General features: G+C 34.7%; 1 protein-coding gene and 1 non-coding gene across 5 annotated transcripts in view; one reads left to right on the top strand and one right to left on the bottom strand.

Annotated features, from left to right (window-relative positions):
• Positions 1–337: 337 nt before the first annotated feature.
• Positions 338–409, bottom strand: Trnas-cga (transfer RNA serine (anticodon CGA)). Its single transcript has one exon. It is a non-coding gene; the product is annotated as a tRNA-Ser (tRNA).
• A 9,552-nt stretch (positions 410–9,961) lies between these two features.
• The window catches only part of LOC123540978 (sodium-dependent phosphate transporter 1-A-like), a 33,340-nt gene continuing 17,693 nt past the window's right edge, over positions 9,962–25,608 (top strand). Inside the window, exons 1-2 of one of the 4 annotated variants that reach the window (XM_045326321.2) lie at positions 9,962–10,188; positions 22,220–22,441. In XM_045326321.2, coding sequence (XP_045182256.2) covers positions 22,249–22,441 — 193 coding nt within the window. In that variant the 5' untranslated portion in view covers positions 9,962–10,188; positions 22,220–22,248. Of the gene's footprint in view, positions 10,189–21,929; positions 21,954–22,166; positions 22,442–25,608 lie in introns of those variants that run through there. The other 3 variants (XM_045326320.2, XM_045326319.2, XM_053526676.1) reach the window with 3 other exon arrangements.

Raw genomic sequence — 25,608 nt, 5'->3', positions numbered from 1 at the left:
TTCTTTAACGTGCCCAGTGTATGGCACTGATACACGCAAGGATTGCCTGGGTTCCTGACCAGTACACCTCTAGTTGGTGGTGTGTGTGTGTGTGTTCGGGTTTAATGTCTTTTTCAACAATTTTTCAGTCATATAAACGACGGTGTCTACTTGTAGCAGTGAGCACAATGCCCAACTTTATAGTGCTGCCTCACTGGAATATCACGCCGTAGACACGTGCATGATACCCCACCCAGTCACATTATACTGACACCGGCTGACCAGTCCTAGCATTATCCCCTTAATGCTGAGCGCCAAGCGAGGAAGCTGCTAGTACCATTTTTTTACGTCTTTGGTATGACACGGCCGGGGATCGAACCCACGACCTCCCGCACTCGAAGCGGACGCTCTACCACTAAGCTACCGAGGCGGTCTAGTTGGGTGGGAAACACTGAAAAGCATTTCTGAAAATTCCAGAGTAGCTGCCGGAGTACGAACCCCCGACCTCAGAATTGGAAGGCCAGTGTGTAAAACAATTAAGCTATCCGTCCACCTATACATCATGGTTTCATGACTCTGGGTGAAATATCTTAGATACATGCAACACAATTATGATAAATGTTTCACCACTTTATATAATGTGTATTTTTCGCTAAGTCAAAGACCATAACTCCTGACTGGCTGAATGAAATCCCAAACAGAACACCCAAATGTACAAGTTCACATGTTATAACAATCCCCTGATGTTTTCTGACTCTAATTCAAATACTTTTTGAGATACAGGCAACACAAACTTGTTTGCACGTATGCATTTGTTTTTACTTAATCAAGGACTATAACACTAGTATGACCAAAAGAAATCCTGAATGAAACCTTAGGTGCACAAATTTCCATGCTGAATAATATTCATCCTCTTTGACCCGTGGTCAAATACGTTTTAAGATAAAGTGTGACACAAACTTTTATATTCATTTTATGCATATTTTTTATTAAGTGAAGGGCCATAACTCTGGTCTGGCTGAATAAAATTACAAACAAAACCCAAGGGGCAGGCACAGAACTTCTGAATAGTAATCCTGTAATGTTTCATAATCTCTAATGTCAAATACTTTCTGAGTTACTGTTATATGACACAGACTTAAAATAAAATGTTGGTCAGCTGTGAGAGATCCAAATTAAAATACTAGCTAGGTGCACAATTTCACTTAATGGAGCTTGATGACACTTTGTAAAATACCTTTTTTGAGATATGCACAACATAAATTTGGACGAAAATACAAGGGCAACTCAAAGTGCCTCCATCCAACCCTTGCTCACGAAATTTTGGATGGCTCAAAAATCACACAGTGATTGTAACAATGTTAATACCAAAATAATCTGTATAGTTGCAGATTTAGCATGCCTATCATTTGACATATTCCATCTGAGCACAATGCAAGAACCACAAATTGGTTTATAAGTAAATATAAGAAGATAAAAACGCCCAGAAAATTTGCTGAAATGGCATAGAAAATATGTGGTAAGTACCAGTATACAAAACAAGAGAACAGCCTTGCGGGTGCAGACGCTCATCTGATTTTATTGTCTCTGTATAATAGAAATATTGTCTACCCATGATTTTCTAAGTTCAAAAGGGGCCATAATTCTTGCAAAAACAATTTAAAATTACGGTACTTGCTTTGCAGAGTCAGCGAATACCTTCAGCAAGAATTAAAGCAATAGCTTTGACCTTTAAGGAGAAAAGTTGACCTAAATACAAAATTTAACTAAAAAAAACAAACAAAAAAACTGATATTTTCCTATTCCAAAAGGGGCCATGATTCTTGCAAAAAGCAGGATGGAGTTATGTTTCTTGCTGTACATAGTCAGTTACTGATGTTGAACAAGTGTTGCAAGTTTTAAAGCATGCGGACACTGACGCAGACATTGACGCCTATCATGCGATGACAATAACTCATCAATTTTTAAAAACAAAATCAGATAAGCTAAAAAGCTTCGAATATTACCAAACTGCATCATGTATTATTATGTTACTGAATAATACAGTCACACTTACATTTCAAAGAATGTATGCTGTATGTCTTAGGCTGTGGCTGTTCACTGTAAACTATAGCCTGAAGTACTGGCTTTTGATGTATGACACCTTTTTGATTTTCATTTTATTATTAAAGTAACTAAATTTTTAAAAAGAATTGCAATTCTACCTCATTTTGAATATTTTGTTTCTTTTGGTGCCATACAACTAAAATTTTGGTACAGATTATTGAGGATTTTTCCTAGGCCAGACGCCTTTCATGTATTATCACATTTCATTGCTGGACTTCCCCTTTTATATGTATAATATGGAGTTTCACCTACAGTTTTCGTGGACTAATCTTTTTGCAATACTGTACCGAGTAAGCAGGCACAAGTGTAAAAATCTTCAAGTAATTGGTACTGCAATTTATTTGTTTTCAAGAAAATCTTTTTTTAACTCCCTTACATTTTTCAAGGGCATAAAAATATTTTTAAACCATGATACAACTTTAAAAGCCTGCAAGGATATAGAACATGGACTTACTTCGACCATGGTACAACTTTACAAAATTCAAGGAAATTGAAATATTTCCTACCATGATACACCTTTAAATATCTTTAAGAAAAAGGATACACCTTTAAAAATCTTTAAGAATACAGAATATAGACTTACTTTAATCATGATACACCTGAAGTCTTCAAGAATAGAGTATAGCCTTTTTATAACCTAGCCCAATTAATATTTTTAAACTGTTAATTTTGGATAAAATGTTAATATATTCATTTTATTTTACGAGTATAGAAAATCTTTCTATTTGGCAATAATTATTGTGGGGCAAGTATGGCTTTCACTTTGAAAGTATTGGGCTATTAGTGTATTAAGTAGCAGTAAGATGAATGGGGGTCTATCATTTAACTGTAGCTAAATTTGATATTAACATATCCATGCACACAGGATGAATCTACCATTTGTAAGTACTGACTCTCATAAGCATAAAAAGCTTTTCTTGACTTCAATGTCATAAAATGTGACAATACTACATTTACTTTAAGGGTCATGCATCAGGATAATGCCCTTGATACCTTATGATGTCATCAGTATGTTATATTATGACATCACAGAAATTATCTGATTACACAAGCCTGTATTGCAGGATAAGATATTAAGACTACTGGATACATTTTTGCATGCAATAAGGCAGTAAGTCAACTTACTTCCATATTGCGCATAAAAATCAAGGCAATCTGAGATACGCCCTTATTGCAATATCAAAATAATGATATAAATAACTGAAACATCTGGTTTAAATTTTCACAGAATATAAATTAGGTCAAAATAAAGTGAAAAATCAAAAAAAGTGATTTTTGGTAAAATATGTAGATACGCCCCTATTGCGTTGAACCCTCGATGTATAATTTATTTTTCTTGAAGTTTGCCGCAACGTCTATTTACGACGTTTCCCGTAATTTTTGTTATGACGTGACGTCATTGTACATTATTTCAAAATGTAAACTGCCTGAAGATATATGTATTGAAAGCGCTTGCAGTGAAGAATTAAAATAATTGTAAAACACAGAAGTCTGCTGCTGTTTATTCCTTACAAATTGAACTTTTATATATTTTATACCTGCACAAGGATTTTACTGACTTTTTTAATATATATATATTCAGAAAAAAAAACATACACACACCATACAATATACTTCAGTGCAAACTCTACAAAACCTTGGAAAAGGAAATTTTATATACTGTTTTATCGTCTTTACATTAAAAAGGATAAACCTGCTACAACGTATTCAAAACAAAAACGGGTATAAAATTTCATACAAGTGAATATTTAACCTAAAAAAAGGGAATCATTTTACTTAATGTGTCAAAGCCTAACTACAAAACAAAGATGCGACATGTATAAAATTACAAGCAAATGAATTATTAACCTTATCCTCAGATGTAAGACTATTATGTTTATACGACCGGCGAGGTAATGATTTTTGGCCCAGTGACTGGGACGTTAGACTGCGGTTTGGTTCACAAGGGTTTGCCACTACAAATGTACCAGGCTTTTCAATTTTTACTTATCGAAATTTCCAATGCCACCCTCGATGTAACCGGCGACATCTTTCATAATTCATTTAGTACATTCATCAAATTTCTTACACATGTAGACAAGCATGTTGGTAAATACATGTAAAAATTTCAGCAACATCAATTTTAAGTTCATAGTTCCTATTCGTTCATAAGAAAAAGCACACGACTTACCAGATTTGCAAGAGAACTACTATATTTATAGCTGCTCAAAAATGTTATTTTGATCTCGCCAGAATTTTAGTTAAAAAAATGTTTTGAAAGTAAAAAGGGGTTAATCGGTGAACTACATCAACATATACAACTTTCTATGTTCAGTAAGCAGCACAAAATTGACGCACTACTGATTTCGGCCACCCATACAGTGAATTATTACAGTGTGACCTTTAGGGTACCGGCACACGTGTCCAGCCTTTAAACTACGAAGGTATGACCAACAGCAATAAAATGGTCGTGTCCTGTATTGTTAATCTATAGTGACTAAGATATCTATTGTAATTCAATGCAGATACCTTGCTGCGTAAAACTATCAAATGTTTAAATGACGCTGTGCATTTGATGAAAGGTAATAGTCATAAAAAACCTTACTATTTTGAGGACCGCACTTGTAAATACAAATTATTCATCTCTTTTATTAAATGAAATCATTAATCTGTGTAAGACAATCATGTAGATTAGAATGTAATATTCTGGAGGCAGATACCAGTTGTTCCTGAGGAAGATACAAGCTACATCTAGTTGTTCTTTAGGCAGATACCTAGTTTTTTAGGCAGATACAAGTAACATCTAGTTGTTCTTAAGGACAATACCAGATACACCCAGCTGTTCTTGATGCAGATCCCAATTACACCAAACTGTTCTAAAGGCAGATACTAATAGTAACATTTAGTTATTCTTGAGGCAGATACTAGTTACACCTGGTTGTTCGTAAGGCAGATACTGGTTACACCTGGTTGTTCTTAAGGCAGATACTAGTTACACCTGGTTGTTCTTGAGGCAGATACCAGTTACACCTGGTTGTTCTTGAGGCAGATATCAGTTACACCTGGTTGTTCTCGAGACAGATACCAGTTACACCTGGTTGTTCTTGAGGCAGATACCAGTTACACCTGGTTGTTCTCGAAGCAGATACTAGTTACACCTGGTTGTTCTTGAAGCAGATACCAGTTACACCTGTTTGTTCTTGAAGCAGATACTAGTTACACCTGGTTGTTCTTGAGACAGATACCAGTTACACCTGTTTGCTCTTGAGACAGATACCAGTTACACCTGGTTGTTCTTGAGACATATATCAGTTACACCTGATTGTTCTCGAGACAGATACCAGTTACACCTGGTTGTTCTTGAGACAGATACCAGTTACACCTGATTGTTCTTGAGACAGATACCAGTTACACCTGTTTGCTCTTGAGACAGATACCAGTTACACCTGGTTGTTCTTGAGACAGATACCAGTTACATCTGATTGTTCTCGAGACAGATACCAGTTTCACCTGTTTGCTCTTGAGACAGATACCAGTTACACCTGATTGTTCTCGAGACAGATACCAGTTACACCTGTTTGCTCTTGAGACAGATACCAGTTACACCTGGTTTTTCTTGAGACAGATATCAGTTACACCTGGTTGTTTTGGAATCAGATACTAGTTACATCTAGTTGTTCTTGAGGCAGATACTAGTTACACCTGTTGGTTCTTGAGGCAAATACTAGTTACACCTAGTTGTTCTTGAGACAGATACCAGTTACACCTGGTTGTTCTTGAGACAGATACCAGTTACACGTGGTTGCTCTTGAGACAGATACCAGTTACACCAGGTTGTTTTGGAAGCAGATGCTAGTTACATTTAGTTGTTCTTGAGGCAGATACTAGTTACACCTGTTGGTTCTTGAGACAGATACCAGTTACACCTGGTTGTTCTTGAGACAGATACTATTTACACCTAGTTGTTCTTGAGACAGATACCAGATACACCTGGTTGTTCTTGAGACAGATACCAGTTACACCAGACTGTTCTTGAGACAGATACTACTTACACCTATATACTTCAGATACCAGTTACAACTTGTTCTTCTTTGGGTTGATACCAGTTACACCTAGCTTTCCCTTCAGGCAGATACAAGTTACACCTGGTTGTTTTGGAAGCAGATACTAGTTACACCTGGTTGTTCTTGGTGCAGATACTAGTTACAGATACTACATATACCTGGTTGTTCTTGATGCAGATACTAGTTACACCTGGTTGTTCTTGAGGCAGATACTACTTACACCTATATGTTTCAAATACCAGTTACACCTGGTTGTTCTTGAGGCAGATACCAGTTACACCTGACTGTTCTTGAAGCAGATACTAGTTACACCTGTTTGTTCTTGAAGCAGATACCAGTTACACCAGACTGTTCTTGAGACAGATACTACTTACACCTATATGCTTCAGATACCAGTTACAAATTGTTGTTCTTTGGGCTGATACCAGTTACACCTAGCTTTTCCTTCAGGCAGATACAAGTTACATCTGGTTGTTTTGGAGGCAGATACTAGTTACACCTGGTTGTTCTTGGTGCAGATACTAGTTACAGATACTAGATACACCTGGTTGTTCTTGATGCAGATACTAGTTACACCTGGTTGTTCTTGAGGCAGATACTACTTACACCTATATGTTTTAGATACCAGTTACACCTGGTTGTTCTTGGGGGAGATACCAGTTACACCTGACTGTTCTTGAAGCATATACCAGTTACACCTGTTTGTTCTTGAAGCAGATACTAGTTACACCTGATTGTTCTTGAGGCAGATACCAGTTACACCTGATTGTTCTTGAGAGAGATGCCAGTTACACCTGGTTGTTCTTGAGACAGATATCAGTTACACCTGGTTGTTTTGGAAGCAGATACTAGTTACGTCTACTTGTTCTTGAGGCAGATACCAGTTACACCTGTTTGTTCTTGAGGCAGATACTGGTTACACCTGGTTGTTCTTCAGGCAGATGCTAGTTACACCTGGTTGTTCTTAAGGCAGATACTGGTTACACCTGGTTGTTCTTGAGGCAGATACCAGTTACACCTGGTTGTTCTTGAGACAGTTACACCTGGTTGTTCTTGAGACAGATATCAGTTAAACACCTGGTTGTTTTGGAGGCAGATACTAGTTACACCTGATTGTTCTTGAGGCAGATACTAGTTACACCTGGTTGTTCTTGAGACAGTTACACCTGGTTGTTCTTGAGACAGATATCAGTTAAACACCTGGTTGTTTTGGAGGCAGATACTAGTTACACCTGATTGTTCTTGAGGCAGATACTAGTTACACCTGGTTGTTCTTTGGGCAGATACTAGTTACACCTGATTGTTCTTGGGGCAGATACTAGTTACACCTGACTGTTCTTGTGGCAGATACTAGTTACACCTAGATCTATATGTTTCAGATACCAGTTACAACTTGTTGTTCTTGGGGCTGATACCAGTTACACCTAGCTTTCTCTTCAGGCAGATACCAGTTACACCTGGTTGTTTTTAGGCAGATACCACTTACACACAGTTATTCTTGGCGCAGATACCAGTTACATCTATTTGTTCTTTTATTGTGCTTATTACGGTCACTCCAGCCCATGTATTATACCAGCCTCGACATTATATGTTGAATCTATCAAGACCAGGCAATATGGATTATAACGTCAACAAATTACGTTTGCAAAAGTGCAATTGTACTTTGAATTTAGTTTATACTCATTTATTTTAGCTCGATTGTGATGAAAGCTTTTAAGCTTATTTAAACCACTCCCGAGTCCGCTTAATGGAAAAACCAGTACTGGTGTCATAAATTATGAGAAGTCGTGATCCCAATGGGCCTCGAGCCCGCGACCCCTGGGTTGAGTGGCCGACACCTTAACCAGTAGACCACCGCTCCTCTTTGAATTTAACATAAGGGATTGCAAGTACTAATGTCATTTGTTTAAGTAAGTTGTATTAACAACCAGTTAAATATATACTGTGTAGATTAGTTAAAAAATACGGCGATGTCGCGTGTTGGCGAAGCGACAATTTAAGTGGCACGAACAGGATTCCGTAAAAAAATGTTTCCTTTATGTAACAAAAGAGTAGTCATGTGTTTGCATTAATGAGATGGCAGTGTTTTCGTCAACAATGTTCATTAAAAAACAGGCAAGTCATTCAAAAACATGAATAAGAAAGCGAGCTTATTGTATCTATATCTACATTTGTGCGAATATTTTTACCAGATTTCAAGACATTTTTTTTTTGTATTTTTCTACTGTATACACGACACATGGTAAATAGAATTGTTCCATAGGACACGGATATCCCAACATACTGCGCCATCCTCTAAATAGCAAAGATTTTAGTACCTTTACATGAAGGATGTTCTACTAAAAGTTTAAAGCAAATTGTATTCATATAAGATTGTGCATCTGAGCAACTCCGAGAATCTATTCCTTCAAAATGTGTATGAAGAGTTGAACACACCAAACCTCTTCACTATGACCTATTTTGTGAGAAAAAATAAACACAAAAGGTACATAACTCTCGAAAAAAATAGCCGCAGAAAAAAAGCCCAATATTTATGGTAATCTTCACATTAAGGTCCTTCATCTGTGAAACTTTTAAGCATATCCTTTTAGTAGTGTTTGATGAGTGTGTTGTAGGGCAAAGTATCTCACGTTCATTTGCATATTGGCTTGTGATTTTATAATAAAGTAATAAATTAATCAGGCATGCTGTTTTTAATTTCATTGCTAAATACATAACTGGTCCAAGGGAAATAATCAAATACTATATGTACACATAACCGCCGACAACCCTCCAATACTCCTTTCATACACACACGTTTTTCTCTATATTCTGCATAGAAAAAAACTATTAAAGGACCATAACTGCGTTGCAAGTAGTCACAGCAAAAGTCCCTTCCACTTTGATCATTTGCACATCAAGCTTTTTCATCTGTTGAAGCAAACCAGGCTAATAATGTGTGAGGAGTTGGACACACAAGATTTCGGGACGTAAAAACGTACGGACAGCAGCAACGCTATATGGGGCATAAAAATCAGGTCAAATAATTCGTCACTTGTAAGTGCAAAAATAAAAGAAAGAAAAAGAACAAAAAAAAAGAACAAACAAAAAACTAGTCACGTACCTTGTTTTTTTGACAAAAAAAAAAAAAAAAAAAAAACTAGTCACGTACCTTGTTGTTTTTGACAAAATACAACCGTGCAAGAATTCTACAAAAAAATCAATATGTTGGCCACTAGTCAGCAATGTGACGACACTGCAGTATAATTAACTTTTGAAATCAACAAGTAATCATGTTTTTTTTTTTCAAGATTATTTCATAAATAATACAGCTGCCTATATAATATACACTATGCAACATCTATATGTTTATATTTTCTCTTTTAGAATTTAGATCAATAAAACCTGTATAACACTTTCACTGATATATTTTCCAGCTACTTATAAGTTCTTGGCATTTTAAAAAATGAAATTCGTCTTCAATATTTCTATTGCATAATACACGTTTTATTTAGCCTAAAAGAGTTCTATTCAGCTTTCCGCATTTAAGAACCCTAGTATCATTATATAATTAAAGATATCTTATGATACATGAAAGTGTTTCTTTACCCCACCCACCATCTCGAATCTAACCCTATCGAAACTTGGCCAAATGAACAAAAGTAAAAGAGTATGAGTGACTTCGGCCCAGATTGGTCCGAATTAAATGGTTCGAATTAAATGCAAAATATAAAACAATATTTCAAAATTTTTGCACTCTAAACGCAAAACCCCTTCACCACCTCAATACTCGTTTTCAAATAAGGTTAAAGGTCATAAATTCAAACGATCTTTCGCGTTATGTACTACTAAAGGTTTAAATTCGTCTTGTCACCGTGTCTTAGAGTATATATAACAGTACGAACAAACATTTAGCGCAATCATATTTAGCAGTTTGTATGATTAAAATAAAAGCATTATTTAAAGCACATAAAACACATCTAAACAGTCGCACAAATTTAAAAACCGCACAAAAAAAAAACAGCATTATAGCATCTTGTAGTACAAGTAAAGGGAAGGACTTATAATTCATTCTGGAAAGGTACGCATGCTTTTATTTTATTTGTAATATATTTGATTTCTTTCTTAGAATGGTGCTGTAGTTGTCGTTGTTCTTCTTGTTGCTGCTAATGCTAATGCTAATAATAATAATAATAATAATAATAACGTTTTATAAAAAATTGAGTGCAAGCATGCATTAATTTTACAATTAATTGTTGTCACTGTAATTTAGTATGTACCTGTTTTTGGGGATGGGAAGGAGTTTCTGAAAAAGCTTATTAGCTTACTACTCTATCCCCTGCTTACTTTATACATATTATGATTATATGCTATTTGTTGAATAAAATATTGTTTAAACCAACAATAATAATGATGATGATGGTGATTATGATGATGATGATGATGATGATGATGATACTACTACTACAACAACAACAACTACTACTACTACTACTACTACTAATAATAATAATAATCATCATCATCACCATTATAATAATAATAATAATAATAATAATTATTATTATCATATATAAGCAATAATTCATAAATAGAAATAAAGAGAAACTGAGTTAAAACTTTATGTGGGATAGCAAATATAGTATATCTCTTGATCGGCCTGTTTAGTATTCAGCGGCTCTTGAGTAAAATGTGGATCCATTTAACTATATGCAAGCACATGGATCATTTTACACCGATTTGTATCATTAAAATATTTACATGTATATATCATATTTATTCTCTGTTCGGATATCTGCATGTATTATTTAAAGCTACAGGCCCACAGTTAAGGAGATGTAGAGGGGGTATTTTTTAACATATTCATTTCCAACAAGTTTGTCAAAGAATGTATATATGACATTGAAAAGTGGTTAAGTGAGTGAAAATAAGTGATATGCTAGTAGTTTGGTTGAAAAGCAAGAAGTATGTTGGTTTTCTACATTATTTCAAAAACGTTGCAACGGTTTACGCCTTTTTGCACTTGAAATATTTTGGCTAACGTGTTAGGCTATCTTATAAAAATCACATATCAAAATGTTTACTGTCACAGCACCCACAGTTTATCTATTACTGAGAGAAACAAATCGTCTAAAAATGTGAAAGAGTCGCTTTAAAGACACGCCACAGAATAACTGTATTATGTTTTATTTCCATGATGGTAATTATACATGATTTGCATGAAAAACTCTGAGAAATACAAAAGTCTACTTTACAAATTGATTGTGACATATATAAGGCCAGGATAATGTGTTAAATGTATATTAGCAGTATGCACATTATTTGATTTATTGAGTCGAGTTAAGACCACGGCTTTGTTTGTACGGATGGGGCCTCCGTGACCGAGTGGTTAAGGTCGTTGACTTCAAATCACTTGCCTCTCATCGATGTGGGATCGAGCCTCACTCGGGGCGTTGAATTCTTCATGTGAGGAAGCTGGCTTATGGAAGTTCGCTGGTTCTACCCAGGTGCCCGCTCGTGATGAAATAATGCATGGAGAGTCTTCCTCCACCATCAAAGCTGGAAAGTCGCCATATGACCTATAATTGTGTCGGTACGACGTTAAACCCAACAAAAATATAAATAAATTGTTTGTATGGTGTACAATAGTTATTTATCTATGTTTTTTAAACCATATTGAAGTTTGTAGATGAAGTTGGGAAAAACACACTAATGACGTTACGCTCATTGTTGGCGTACATTAGCGTAACTGACGTTATCGTCGTTTTTAGCCGTTTAGACGTTAAAGGGATTACTTGGGGTGGTTGGACTACCGTTTTCATAAATCATGTCGTTTTGATATTTAAGGAAATATTTGATATAGATGTACTATATAATATTTATTCAATATAATTATTTATCAGACAGTGAATTATTTTGCGGTGTTCAGATACAATTGTAATACATATACATTATTTAGTTTTCAAACGTAACGTCGATGTTACATTAATTTCACGGCTGTGACATCTCGGCTAGATTTTCCAATTTTCATGTGTTATATTTAATTCATATTCAACGCAAGACTTATGCATATCAATTTGCAGACAATTTTATGTACTTTCAGACTGTAGTCGCTGTTTTGTAAACAAATACATATTTCTTTAAATATTTCGGCACGTAACAACTTCGTAATTTTATTTTTTGCATTTTTGGACACGTGCGACATCGCGGCTAGATTAAAGTATACATATATTAAACGCCATTATCAAAGTCAATATACGACAAAAACTTACTAATTCAAAAGTAGAATTTATGTACTTTTTATCAAAATAGATATTATAGAAAGCATACAATAGTTAAAGAAAATACAGAAATTTTAACAAATCCTGTCGGGGGAAGACATTAAATCTTACGTTTTAAGTTGGATCTGTCTTTTGCTTCCCGTTTGTTACAGGAAGTATTGAACAGCAAATGACGGCAATGACGTCAAATATAGTTAACGTCACGTCACCGAGTCTTCTTATTTGACGGAAAAAAAATAATTTTATGAATTTACCAAGCCGTTAAATAATGCGCATTGGTGAATTCTGTTACATCTTACATGACGTTTTAGTGTTGTTTTCTATGATTCTATGTCGAATTAAATTTTTACTAATTGTTAAACGTAAATGCGATCATATTTACTAACAGGGAGATTGTTTTGCCTTTCTTGTGATATAAGAAGGTAAACAATCGTATTTCTAAAACGAATTTCATGAAACATTGAAGTGAACGACACTGAAAAATTTCCGATGTTCGCCAACAACGTACGCAACATCTAATGCAGAAAGAGCCGAAATTGTCCACCTGTCCTCTTGTAGCAAAGCTGTATTTTACCAATTTTATCAGAATGAAATTTTAAGAAGTTCATGCGAGAGGAAAAATTAGGTCACTAAGTTGTAGTGGGTCTTTAATCATTTGTATAAACGAGATAATTACATGTGAATGTATTAATTCCTTTTGGACGTTAAGGCGCACATCACCGTAACGTGAGGTTGTTGGGTTGGTTTTCCCAGTTGCCTTCCTGCGTTATGTTCGACATTAAATGAAAGGATTCAGGATGCATATTTGTACAAGTGTGTGTCTCATAAGTCAAAACGCCCTTTTAAAAGGGGGGAAATTTAACCTTTATAAACTCGTACAATGAAATGAATTCGTAACTGAAATACTGTTGAAAATGACGTTAAACCAAAAACAAACAAATCAATGAATTCGTCAATGCAGATCAATATAAATCGCCGGTCCATAGTTTGTGTTGTATTTCCGGTTGGTACTCAACACATGTTTACTAGGCTAATAAGTCGAAAATAAAACTGAAGATTAATTTCTGATGGCATGTTATTGTATACTCATTGAATGACTTGCCAGTCAGTAATCAAAACTTTTCACCGGTAAGTCGCACTTAAATATTTAAATATATGGCATCTACAAATAGCTTTCAGTTAAAGTTATATAAGGTTTTAAATTTTCAGTTAAAAGCAGACGGATGAAGAAGCTGTTCAAATAGATATTACACATAATTACATGGTTATATAAGGATTATTTTTAATTCCCATGGACTTTCACTGTAGAGCTATAAAGGGAGATAATAAAATGCAATATTCTCAATAAAACTGTGTTCTTCAGTATTCAAACCTTTAACAAGTATTAGAGAAAACAATTATCGGAAACAGGATTTCAAAAGAAGTTAATATATTTCATGTTCAAAACGAAAAATAAAGCAGTCCACTTTTAAAGGCTCATAATGGTTTTGTTTAAAATATGGCTGCCAAATTTTCCGTTATGAACATAAAATACATCAATTTCTTGTTAAATCCTATTTCAGATAATTATTTCATTTACATTTGTCAAAGGTCTGAAAATTGCTGAAGGCTATATACCAATAAAAGAAATTGTTCTTTGTTTCATATATTAAAATTCAGCTACTATAGAACAATTTTGTTACAGTTTCTAAATTTTCACTCCGTCGTATACCTATTTTTACAAGATATCCATACATTTGATTCAAGAAAACGAAAAGAAAGAGGGGTATTGAATAGTATGCAGTGAAATGCAAGTCAACTGAAGTCAGGTACCCTCATATTGCCGCATTTCAGAAAGTGGTCCGCAGAATAAACACCCTACTTTCGTTTTCATGTAAACAACTCGAAAACATGCGAATATTAGCATGAAAAGTGTTCTATTTTATGTAAAATTCATTCCACGAGTGAAATAATGCCCATTTAGTCCCCGATTTACGCGCAAATGCGCGAAAAAAATGGAAAAATTAGGATCTATTTATTAGGGACCTTTCGATTACACCACGGAAGCACATTTTTGACGCAAAACATGTATTTGAAAAGCTGTGTTACATTTGTTTTAATTTAATTTGTTTTAAGATAATTTTTTTAAGCATTATGGACCTTTAAGCAAAGGCATTGTTATGAGTCTTAAAGTTAGAGTAGAATACGTGAAGAGACTTGATACTACTTTAGCATCGTTACTTGCCTTTTGCCTGTCAGCAGCGCGACACACATTCAAACTGATGATTAAACAGTAAAACAACACAAAACGAAACAACAAAATCACCATCTTTATAATATTAATTGCTTTTGCCTTTGTAATATTTGCTTCTTTTATTATTTTTTTTTTTTTTGGCTTAAATTTTGTCCGACATTTCTTAATTTCAACATAATTATGCCCCCACCACTCCCTCGATAGTGATATGTAAAACAATATCTTTAAAAAAATCCGAATTCACCCTTATCAAAATAGGTTTGAATTTCAAACATCCTGGTTATTAAGCTACGAAATGTACATGTACTTTGCACTTTTACATTTGACTGGATATTTATAAAGCAAAACAAAATGTAATTTTTAAATGTAATTTGTTTTTGTAGAATATATTTTACAGAACACATATTTTACATCATAATTATATTCGTTATAACCTAGGAAACTTCGACAAAAAATAAGACTAAAAATGAGGGGCCGAAAAGTGTGTGTGTGGGGGGGGGGCGCGAAATGACAATTTTTGAAATCGTCAAGGGATACGAAATGACCAAAATGGGCACGAGTTGACTGGGGTGGTGTGGGGGCGAGTTGACTTAAAATTGTTTACGGGAGATCACTCCGTATCAGAGTGGCAAAGTTCGGCAGTGTCACTACCGAGGGGATTCAGGTACATGACGTAAGATATTTCCACAGGAGTCTTGCAACGGATTATACTGTCTAACAATACAGCTCAGAGCACCTGCACACCCCTTAAGAAAACATTATCTGTTCCATTCGGAAACCTGTGGAATTTTTAATCCGCAAATCAAAATGTACAGTTTTAATCAGCTGTTAAATGACTCCAGATATAAACAGGAAGTAAGGGTGAAATCAATACCGGTCTGCGGCCGGAAAAAATAAATTTAATGTAACCCTGACTCTGTTATGTACAAGGTATTTACTACTCAATGTGATGGCGTCGATGATAAAAATTGGGCCCAGTTTGTTAAGAAACTGATTTAGTATTCAGTGGTATTTGGCACATAACTTTATCAGAGAGGTCAGCTATTTTCCCATTTTCTCACGAAGAGTAAGAGATCAATTCATCAATTTAGCAATTCAAACTGTTCTTTACCATGGAACTGTGGGACAAAATAGAATATGTGAATTTTATAGAATGTATGCAGTAGAAAGAGAATACCATTTTCTGTTAATTTGCCCAAAGTACTCCAATATACGCGAAACATATTTTCCAAATACTTAATGGCCTTCCTTAGCAAGGTATAACTATATAAACTCAACTAAAAATCTGTTGAATTTTGTAGAAGATTCAAAAAGCTGTCAACGTAAGAAATGATAATTATATAATGTACTGTGATTTGTTTTTATATCTCATATCTAGCTGCTTCTCCACATTTAAGGACGTATGCTAGAATTTGTTGCGAAAATTTTCCCAATAAAATGCCGTTTTCAAGGGCAGATAACTCTTTTTCGATACCAGTGACCTATGGTTTTTATTGCATTTTTTTTGTTTCTTAGATGATTGTCCTTCAATATCCAAAGTTTGAAGAAATTTTGTTATTGGGAAAATTTTCGCCCATCTCATATACAGGGAATTCTAGCGTACGCCTTTAAGACATATATAAATGTATTAAAATTTGTACTTTGTCATGTTTTGCGCTCGCGTGATTTGTGTGTGTGCATTTTGGTTGATAATTAGTCAAATGTATAGTGTAAGGTGATTTTGCAAATAAGTTTGTTTGTTTTTGTGTTGATATAGTGATGCGAAAGAATGCCGATAAGGCGCGAAAAGCAACAGTAACAATCTGAAAGCAGTAAATTACGATTTCGACGATAACATGTTATTTTACATTTATTTACTAACGTTTGTTAAGCTTATTTTGATATTTCTCAACTAACGTATCACGTACCGGGTATCACATTTAAGATATTCAGCTCTTTTTACGCCAATTGCGAACGTACAGTTTCAAAGCGATTTGTTCAACGATGTCTATCTATTTCATATTTAACGATATTTTATATAATTTCATTCGTTTCTTTTCTAATTGTTTTATTGGTATTGTATTCACATCGACATGAAAAAGGTCATAGGGCTATTTCCCAGCTTTTAATTGTGTAAGAAAACCACATGTGTCCCGCCTGGTATTACTTCAGACATGGTCGGGCACTTTGATCGAACTACCAATGGCTGCCTTTATCACATGGCAATTCGAGCCTTACAAAGCCCTCATCTACAGAGCCGAGGAGTCATCCACCTCAACCACTTGGCAGTATGGTATTATACATCATTTTTAAGTGAAAGCCAAAATCAAATTAAGATTTTATGCATGCTCAAATGAAAACACAATTCAGGTCATACTACGGATAGTGACGATGACAGAAATTTCTCACGCATTCCATATGAAAATGAGACAGTTAGTTAATATAACGTCTTTTCTCAGCGCCTTGGATAGGAAACTAATAGCTATTGCAGGTCAGATCATGCCTAAACATAAATTAAAATAGCCAAAGTTAAAGCAGCACGGCTATAAATTGCTTTAATATGTAGTAACAAAACTCAAAACTGTGTCGACCGATTGTGATGAAACAAGCAAGACAGTCATACACCCCTCCCCGCCGAATGGAAAATTAACCAAGGCTCTGAAATGTAGGGACTGACATTCGCTCAAAATGTGGACCATTTTGCGTAATAAATAGAGGATATTACATGAGTGTCTTTTCATATTGAAATTATTAAACGAGTTGAATAAAATGATAAAATACGAGGCTCTGCCGAGCATTTTATCAATTTTATTCAACGAGTTTAATAAATTCAATGTGGAAAGTCACAAATGTAATATTCTTTTTATCACATGTTAGCCTTTCCAGTCGGGACATCAAAATTTCTACCTTATTTTACTAAAGAAACAAGTTAATTTGACCGACGTTTCCTATACTATAAACGACGTCGACGTCAAAGCTTTATTACACTAATGTATTATCATTTTTATTTAATGGCTTTATTACACTCGCACGACGTCAAACATGTGATAAATACATATAATCATTCTAAAACATTGAAATAGCGTTTCATTAATGTATGTGGTGCAGACATTCCTGAAACTTTGTCCGGATTGCCCTAAAATGTGATCCGGGTTGTGTATTAAATAATTCAGGTCGCCGGATCTCTGAATGGATGATTTGATAAATACATAGCAATATTTAATTAAAGATGTATTAGACCCAAATTCATATTTGAAAATATTAATCTGAATGGATGATTTGATAAATACATAGCAATATTTAATTAAAGATGTATTAGACCCAAATTCATATTTGAAAATATTAATAATTTGTTCACAACATCAATGAAATAAAAACAAGAATTGTCTTACATGAAAGTGACACTTTAAGTGGGAAAAAATGAGGACTTTTTTCCTTTCCGCCATTATCCGACTTGCCCGAAAGTGCCTCTTGATTACCTATTAAGTACTATTATAGGCCTAACTAAACTAAAGGAACCAGCGTGGGAGCCATCTGGTCTAGTCGCGTAATGGCTGCCAGGTATTTGAACACTAACTCTTCACTTGGCATGGCAACAGAGGTCTAAATTGAAGCTAGTTTCTGTTTAAACTTCATTGTGGATGTATTTTTGACATTTTGGTAGGAAAAATGGGAGAGCAGGTTGTATTTGGTGAAGTGAAGCTCAATTTTAGTATGAGTAGTACTTTCAGGTCACAGCAGTGTGATTTTGATGTCAGTTTACAGTAAGCAAATGTGACCAGAGAAATCTCTCTTAGAAGATATATGACCCCTACTTTTCTCTTCATTTTATATCAGTTTTATCATAACTCTTTAAAATGAGGTAAGGATTTGTTCTCTGAAATGTGTCTACCTATGTTTGGTAGCTCTTTAAAAAAGGTCAGTTTTATATAGAATATATAGGGAAAACTATTTAGCTTATTGTGACCTATACCTTTATTCGTATTGGCGCGCTATTTGTCGTTCTGACGTGATTGCGCCCTCCAAACGTTACAACATGCCAACATGCCAAAACGAGAAATCAGCGTGCCGATACGACAAATACAGCATTTGGCGTATTGACGCACTAGTTTGTCATTTTGGAAAGGCTATACCCGCAGAAAAATACTTTGAATTATTGGCTGAGCGTTCATTTATCTTTACAGAAGGCAAACAACGATTAAATGTGAAAATAAATAACAATGATTTACCCCTAAGAATTCATGACAAATGCCATTCAAATCGGAGAAAAAATATACAACACGCCTTTTTTTTGATGAATTTCGCTTTTGTGCTTTATATACCCACTTATCATATTTCGGGGAATATCCATTTGTTTTACCGATTTAACTTAGTGATTTTGGTGTTAAAACATAACATAAAAAGAGCAATAAGTAGTTAACATTTTTTTTGACTGAAAATAAATGACATTTGATTTAATGTTTCACAAAAATTTCCATCACACAATGGATGGGTTTCTGCCTGAGTTTGTTTTTTTCTAACTGAAATTTCAGCGGAAGTGGTTTTATCCACCTTTATATTGCAATAGGAGGGGAGATATTCTGATCAAATTGCGGAAGGTGTTTAGTCCGTTTCATCAGAAAAAAAAAGAATAAATAAATAAAGAAAGAAAGAAAGAAATAAAATAAAATAAAATAAAATAAAATAAAATAAAATAAAATAAAATAAAAATAAATAATAAATAAATAAAAAACAGAAGGGGTTTGGTCCGACTCTCTCTGTGTATTATTGTGGTGCATGATTCGTGTTTTTCCCTTCTTTTCAACCCCGCCGAGAAAAAAAAAACCATCACGATATCTTAGAAGTTAAACTGATGACAGACAAGCCACTAGACTGATTATAAAGAATCTGTCACAGAACAGACTTTTGTGAATTTTATGACAAATTCCAGAGTCTCAGAGGACTGATTCCAATATGATATTCGACCTGTGATATATATTGGCTTTATTCACAACTTTAAAGATAAAAATAAAAAATATATACTCTAAAATTCTTATATTTCGCGGGTTGTTTTCTTCGCGATTTTCCGATTTCCGATTTTTTTTCGCGAGCTTTTGAATTCGCGATTCGCGATATTGACCTTCTCCGCCAATATTATTAAAGAAATTAAGCGAGACAGATAAATTCGCGAAAAGGTTCAATCGCCAAAATTTACGAAAATAAAAGCCTCGCGAGAAAGTAGACTTTTACAGTATATCATAGTCTTAGAGCCAGTCTAAACTTATCCAGGAGGGTGTGAAATGATGAGTTTTCGTTTAGCGCTCCCTATGTTAAGTATATTATCGTACATCGTATTAAAGCGTGCTTTCATACTCATCCCAAAGTCTAAAGGACCGAGGTGACTAGTACTTGTTTTGATGTTCATTTAGATACATTTACGTAATCGTACACCCATCATGCCACAATATCACGCCATGCTAATATCACAGTGTCTGTAAACGGGGTAAGAATTGACTTAATAAAGATTGCTTAGTTGGTTATTTGTGTGCGTTTTGTAATTAGATATGTTGTTACTACTTTAATAGTGGAAAACTTTGGATAAATCATTTGCTCATATATCACGTGTTCACAACTTGATAACCATCTGAGGAATGGCGTGTTTTTGTTATGAGATCAAATGAGCACAGCATGATATACTGAAAATATACTAGTAATTTTAAACATGTTTCTATAATGTTCTAACTGTTTCAATTCTTAATCCCGTTGCTTTTATTTTTTTACTTAGTGAAATCATTGTATTACGTAAATGTAACCGACTCAATAAAACAGATGGTTTGAAAGAATAAAATATTTTTCGGCAGACTCAAACCCGTTACTCATCGTCAAAAAGATAATGCAATAAAACGATTACAGGCTTTCACAACCCAGTGGTATATATTCTGCACACCCTTCGTTGCATCTTCACTATTAGAGAATGTTACTTAATTCTGGATCGTCAGTGTTATAAAACGATTTGCTATATGAGCCGTGCCATGAGAAAACCAACATAGTGGGTTTGCGACCAGCATGGATCCAGACCAGCCTGCGCATCCGCGCAGTCTGGTCAGGATCCATGCTGTTCGCTTTCAAAGCCTATTGCAATGAGAGAAACCATTAGCGAACAGCATGGATCCTGATCCATGCAGGTCGCATACCCACTATGCTGGTTTTCTCATGGCACGGCTCATATAGGTTTTATGACGATTCAACCACACTGCTTGGCTACAATAGGAAGACAATATACAACGACACATGTCACTGTTTTGGCAAATTGTATTTAACATTCTAACACGATCCGATTCATTTTCCTATTAAACAAAGAAGGCTGAAAACAGTGAATTATTATACAACAAGTCACTGTTCTGGCGTCACAACTACAGTGTAACTTCCGAAAACCGAACGACCTCCGGACCAGCCTAAAAGTTCGGCTTTTGGAAGATTCCGGAATGCAGACGTTTGAAAGTTTGTAGGCAAAGTGGACGTGGTGCACAAGAATTATATTTTCTTTCACATAGGATGAAGGAGATTATTATCCTTTTTAATTTTACAATTTCATATAAAGAAATAAATAAATAAATTAATTAATTAATTACAAACATTAAGGATAATAAATACATAAATAACAAATATAAAAAAAACAACATAACTTTAATAACAGCATTAACGCAAACATTTTCTACTTACATTATACCCTCTTTGGAGTCCCGAGTTCGTCAACATTAAATTTTAATTATTTTTGTTGATGATGCATAGTCAATGTAACTATATCGTTTAAAACATCTATTTTTTTTCGTTCAAGCATTAAGAAAGCTTTTAACACGTAAGATATTTAATTCATCACGTTTTCATAAATTGAATACTAATTAAAACAGTCGCTAATGACTTTCTTACTTTTGCATCAAATGATCATTGTGATTATATAGCGTGTCAAAATAAACGCGCGCCGCTAATAGCAAACAAAAGAACATGTTGACAGCGTTTTCGGATTATCAGGTGACACTTTCAATCCAGCAAATATTTTGCTGTTCAGTTTTCGGAAGTTAATTTTAGTGTTAAAATATAAACAGTGCTTCAAAAATCGTCCTGTTTTCAGAATTCGGAAGTTCCGGTTTTCAGAAGTTAAAAGTATATAGAAATAAGAACAGGAAAAACAGGACCTTGAGTTTCGTGCGATTTTCAAAGGTTTCCGGTTTTCAGAAGGTCCGGTTTTCGGAAGTTACACTGTATTACGTCATAGCGTCAAACAGCATAGCGGCGCGCTGGAAAAGAAACCGATTGAAAGCGGGCAAATATTTAATGAATGCCGTAATAAATGATGTACTTTAAAAGTCCTTGGTAACGTATTAGAATCGAAATAATATATCTCATTTAGTGATTTGCTCTTGAATAAAATCATTGTTTGTGACATTCAGATGCGTATTATTATATCACTCGGGCGGCGCATCTGAACCCCAAACAATGACTTATTCAGCGACAAATCACTAACTGAGATAGAAAATCTGTATTACTTCTTAAATAAATCCTGTGAATCTTTAATTCTTTTTTCAGAGTCGACCCTGCTCCATCGATACATCTGATGGCAGTGGTTCTTTTTTTTTCAGATTTTAATCCTATTGTCGGCTGCTAAAGGATGGTACTGTACGATGACACGTGGCTCTGGTTGGTTATTCTTGGTTTTATCATAGCATTCGTCCTTGCTTTTGGCCTCGGTGCAAACGATGTGGCCAACGCATTCGGGACGTCCGTCGGGGCCAAAGTTTTAACTATACGACAGGCCTGTATTCTTGGAACAATTTTTGAGATTCTTGGAGCTATTTTAGTGGGTAAGTGTTTCTTATTTAAAATTGAAAACATAATAAAGTAGCGTGTCCTCAGGGGCACGTCAAAATGTCAAACGTTTAAAACAAGGAGAAACGTGATTAATTCATAGAATAAATAACATTATGAAATTCTAGCTGGCAAAATACAGCTGAGGTCGTAAGTATGGCTGACACGGTAAAGGACTTTTATAAAAGCTTCAGATTAGATATTCTGATTGGACTGTTTTTTAGACAAACCGACAACTATGTAACATTTCACTGACAGGCTTTCAAGTGACCCTTTATGGAATTTCCTACCTTTCTTATGGGTTTTGCTAAAAAGAGTTTCTAAAAAGATTTTCTAGTGTAGGGATTTTTTCTTCTAAAAATTCCTAAATTTTTATTCTGTTTGTGTTAGACTTTGAATTTAATTATATCTAAAATGGTATAAATTCTGTCTAAAATGTTTAGAAATGTACCAATAAAAGCAGTTTACATATACTGCTAACAAATATTATCGTAGTAAACTTTGGGACAATCTCATGGACTTAACGTTGTACAAGAATACTCACACAAATATTTGAGGTGCATGAACAGTATCATCAACTTTTGGATTTAACCTCAGAGGCAGACTATGTCTTTTTCATTTTGTAACCCAAATACTGACCCTAAAAGTTTAGTCTTTCGATGAAGTAACCTGATTTCTAACTGTGCCGTGTATGGATGTTCAGCCTTTGTCATGTATATCATGTTACAAAGCGTAGATATGTCAAAATTTGCATGTTTTAATGTTTCATGTTATATTTTAAAGATGTAGCACTGTAAAAACAATGTTCCATTTCGTTAACCTTAAAGCGGCTCCTTCACACATTTGAGGTGAAATAATTTTCTCTTTTTTAGAAATAATAAACTATGGATACTGTGGAAGTGACCATTTTAGTATAAACTTATTGACATATGATCTTTTGTAAGGTATCTTAAAAATAACCGAAAGTTTTGTGCACAAGGGGAAGTAAACCGTTGCAACGTTGTTGAAATGATGGAGAAAAGCAACAGTCTTCTTGCCTTTTAACCAATACCTAATACTTATTTTTACTCATTTAATCATATCTCAGTATCATATACACTTTATTCAAAACTTCCTTAAAATGGACATGTTAAAAATTACTTATATTTAAATCTTCTAACTTCTTGTTGGTTCTCGTTGTTGTTTATAACTGATAAAACGTATGCTTAACATTGGAAACCTTCTACAGTTTCATACCTCATTACCTCCACCATAGTGACAATAGCTTCGCAGGACGGAGGGACTTTTTCATCACGACCTTTTCAGTTAGTATCTGACCCGTCTGAAGTCCATTTAGTATTTCCAATGATCAAATGAGAGACCAAGGTCTTCAAAACAGTGGACTCATTTTTTTGCGTAATACAGGATATTGTCATGCATCTTTGTAGCAGGAATAATCCCTTTTCAATCATATAAGGCTGTTAAATTAACATTCAGTTCTATGATATCAGATCTATCTTGGTTACTGCTAACTCACATTCTGGAACTCTCTAACCTGCCTTGTGCCAGCAATTGAGGGCATGGTATAGGCGACTTCGCTTTCCGTTTGTATTTGTTTTAGTAATTTCAACTAACCATTCTCTATGCTGTCTTGGAATGATACGTTATCTTATGTCAAAAACAAACGGATGTCCAAGACTTTCCTTTTATCATATTATCTTTCCGTATCATATCTTTCCCAGTCTCTTGGTGTTTTATTTTGCATTTCACGCCTTCCTCTTGTCAATCCTCGTTTTATCCGTTATCAGAAAAGAAATAGCACCTCTTATCTTACTCTTGATTTGGTCTATGCTGACCTTCCTTGCAGCGTATGAAGCATGTCTTAAAAGCAACTGGCTTTTCTCTTTGGTGTGGATGAGATGTGTTAACATACTTAGATAATTTGGCTACCTGCAATGAATATGTGTTATTACGTTTAACAGGTCTGTTTGAATGTATAGCACAACAGTGGGCTTAAATATGTTGCTAGACCAACTGTGTGATCTCCGCTCTTGACTTTGCAACACTTTCGTACAGAAACAAGGTGATATTTGTGTTTGTATGTACAGTTCTCAGATCATGAGACTCTTCACGCTCTGGCTTATGCTTTTTGAACGCTTCAGAACTGTTTCATTCAATGCATGTCAATCTGTGGATTAAACGACACCTTGATGTCTTTGGCAATGAAATTGGTTCCATTCGTGAGTTTATCATTAGACTAGCCTGAAAGCATTATTCAATGCCGTCTGTTAAACCTCTTTTTGTCCTTTAATTTCATTCTCAGGTTTCCTTGCTTAATGAGTCTGAGAATGATTTATTTTACAGGCCCAACCCATTGAGAGGTCATACAATTCTCTAAATATTTTCAGCTAATACCATGCAACTAATTTTGTTAACTTGCGCCTCCTGTAGACTTGAAATTTTATTCATGACTTCGTCTATTTAATGGATTTTCCTCAAGGAATATTATATTACAAATTCTATCGTACAGATGTTCAAGCTTTGAAGAGCTCAATACTGTAAACGCCATTTATATTAACTCATGGGGACCAGCAGAATGTGTTTGTTGTACCCAGAGTTTTGTAAAGAAATTGATATAATTTCTTTTTGTTGAAATAAAACACACTCTCCTTATATCTTTTCATAAGTTAGAAACACTTTTCTTACAAAAAGGCGAGACTAAACAGGTTAAGATCTAGGTTAATTAATAAATGCGTCACTATAGAAAAACATGTTGTTTTTCTCACGAAGTGCACATAAAATGTATCTAAAGTTATTAGTCAGGTCAAATAAGTGTTATATTGCAGTAAAATGATGGACATTGGGTGTAACTTGAGTGACAATTTATCTATATTTTACGAGAAATATTTTTATTGTTTATTATTTTCGGTTTGTACCAGAATTCATTAATTTTGCTTATGTAAATGATGTATTTGACCAATCTGTATAAATATGGAGACAAAATGTGTATTGTCGGACTTAGCTGAAAGGGGACACCCGCTCACACAGCTACCACGTGGTGGCTCGGAAGCCGGCCATGGTTAAGGCCTTGCGCTGTGCACAGCCCGAGAAGGACTGAAGACGGAGACAGAGAATTATGTAATGCTTAAAGGCTTATTTTGTGCTAGATGGAATTTTGTTAGCT

Source organism: Mercenaria mercenaria, chromosome 16 (assembly GCF_021730395.1).
Source record: "Mercenaria mercenaria strain notata chromosome 16, MADL_Memer_1, whole genome shotgun sequence".
Lineage (NCBI taxonomy): Eukaryota > Metazoa > Mollusca > Bivalvia > Venerida > Veneridae > Mercenaria > Mercenaria mercenaria.
The sequence above is the reverse complement of the archived record's forward strand: the minus strand, read 5'-3'. Positions and strand labels throughout refer to the sequence as shown.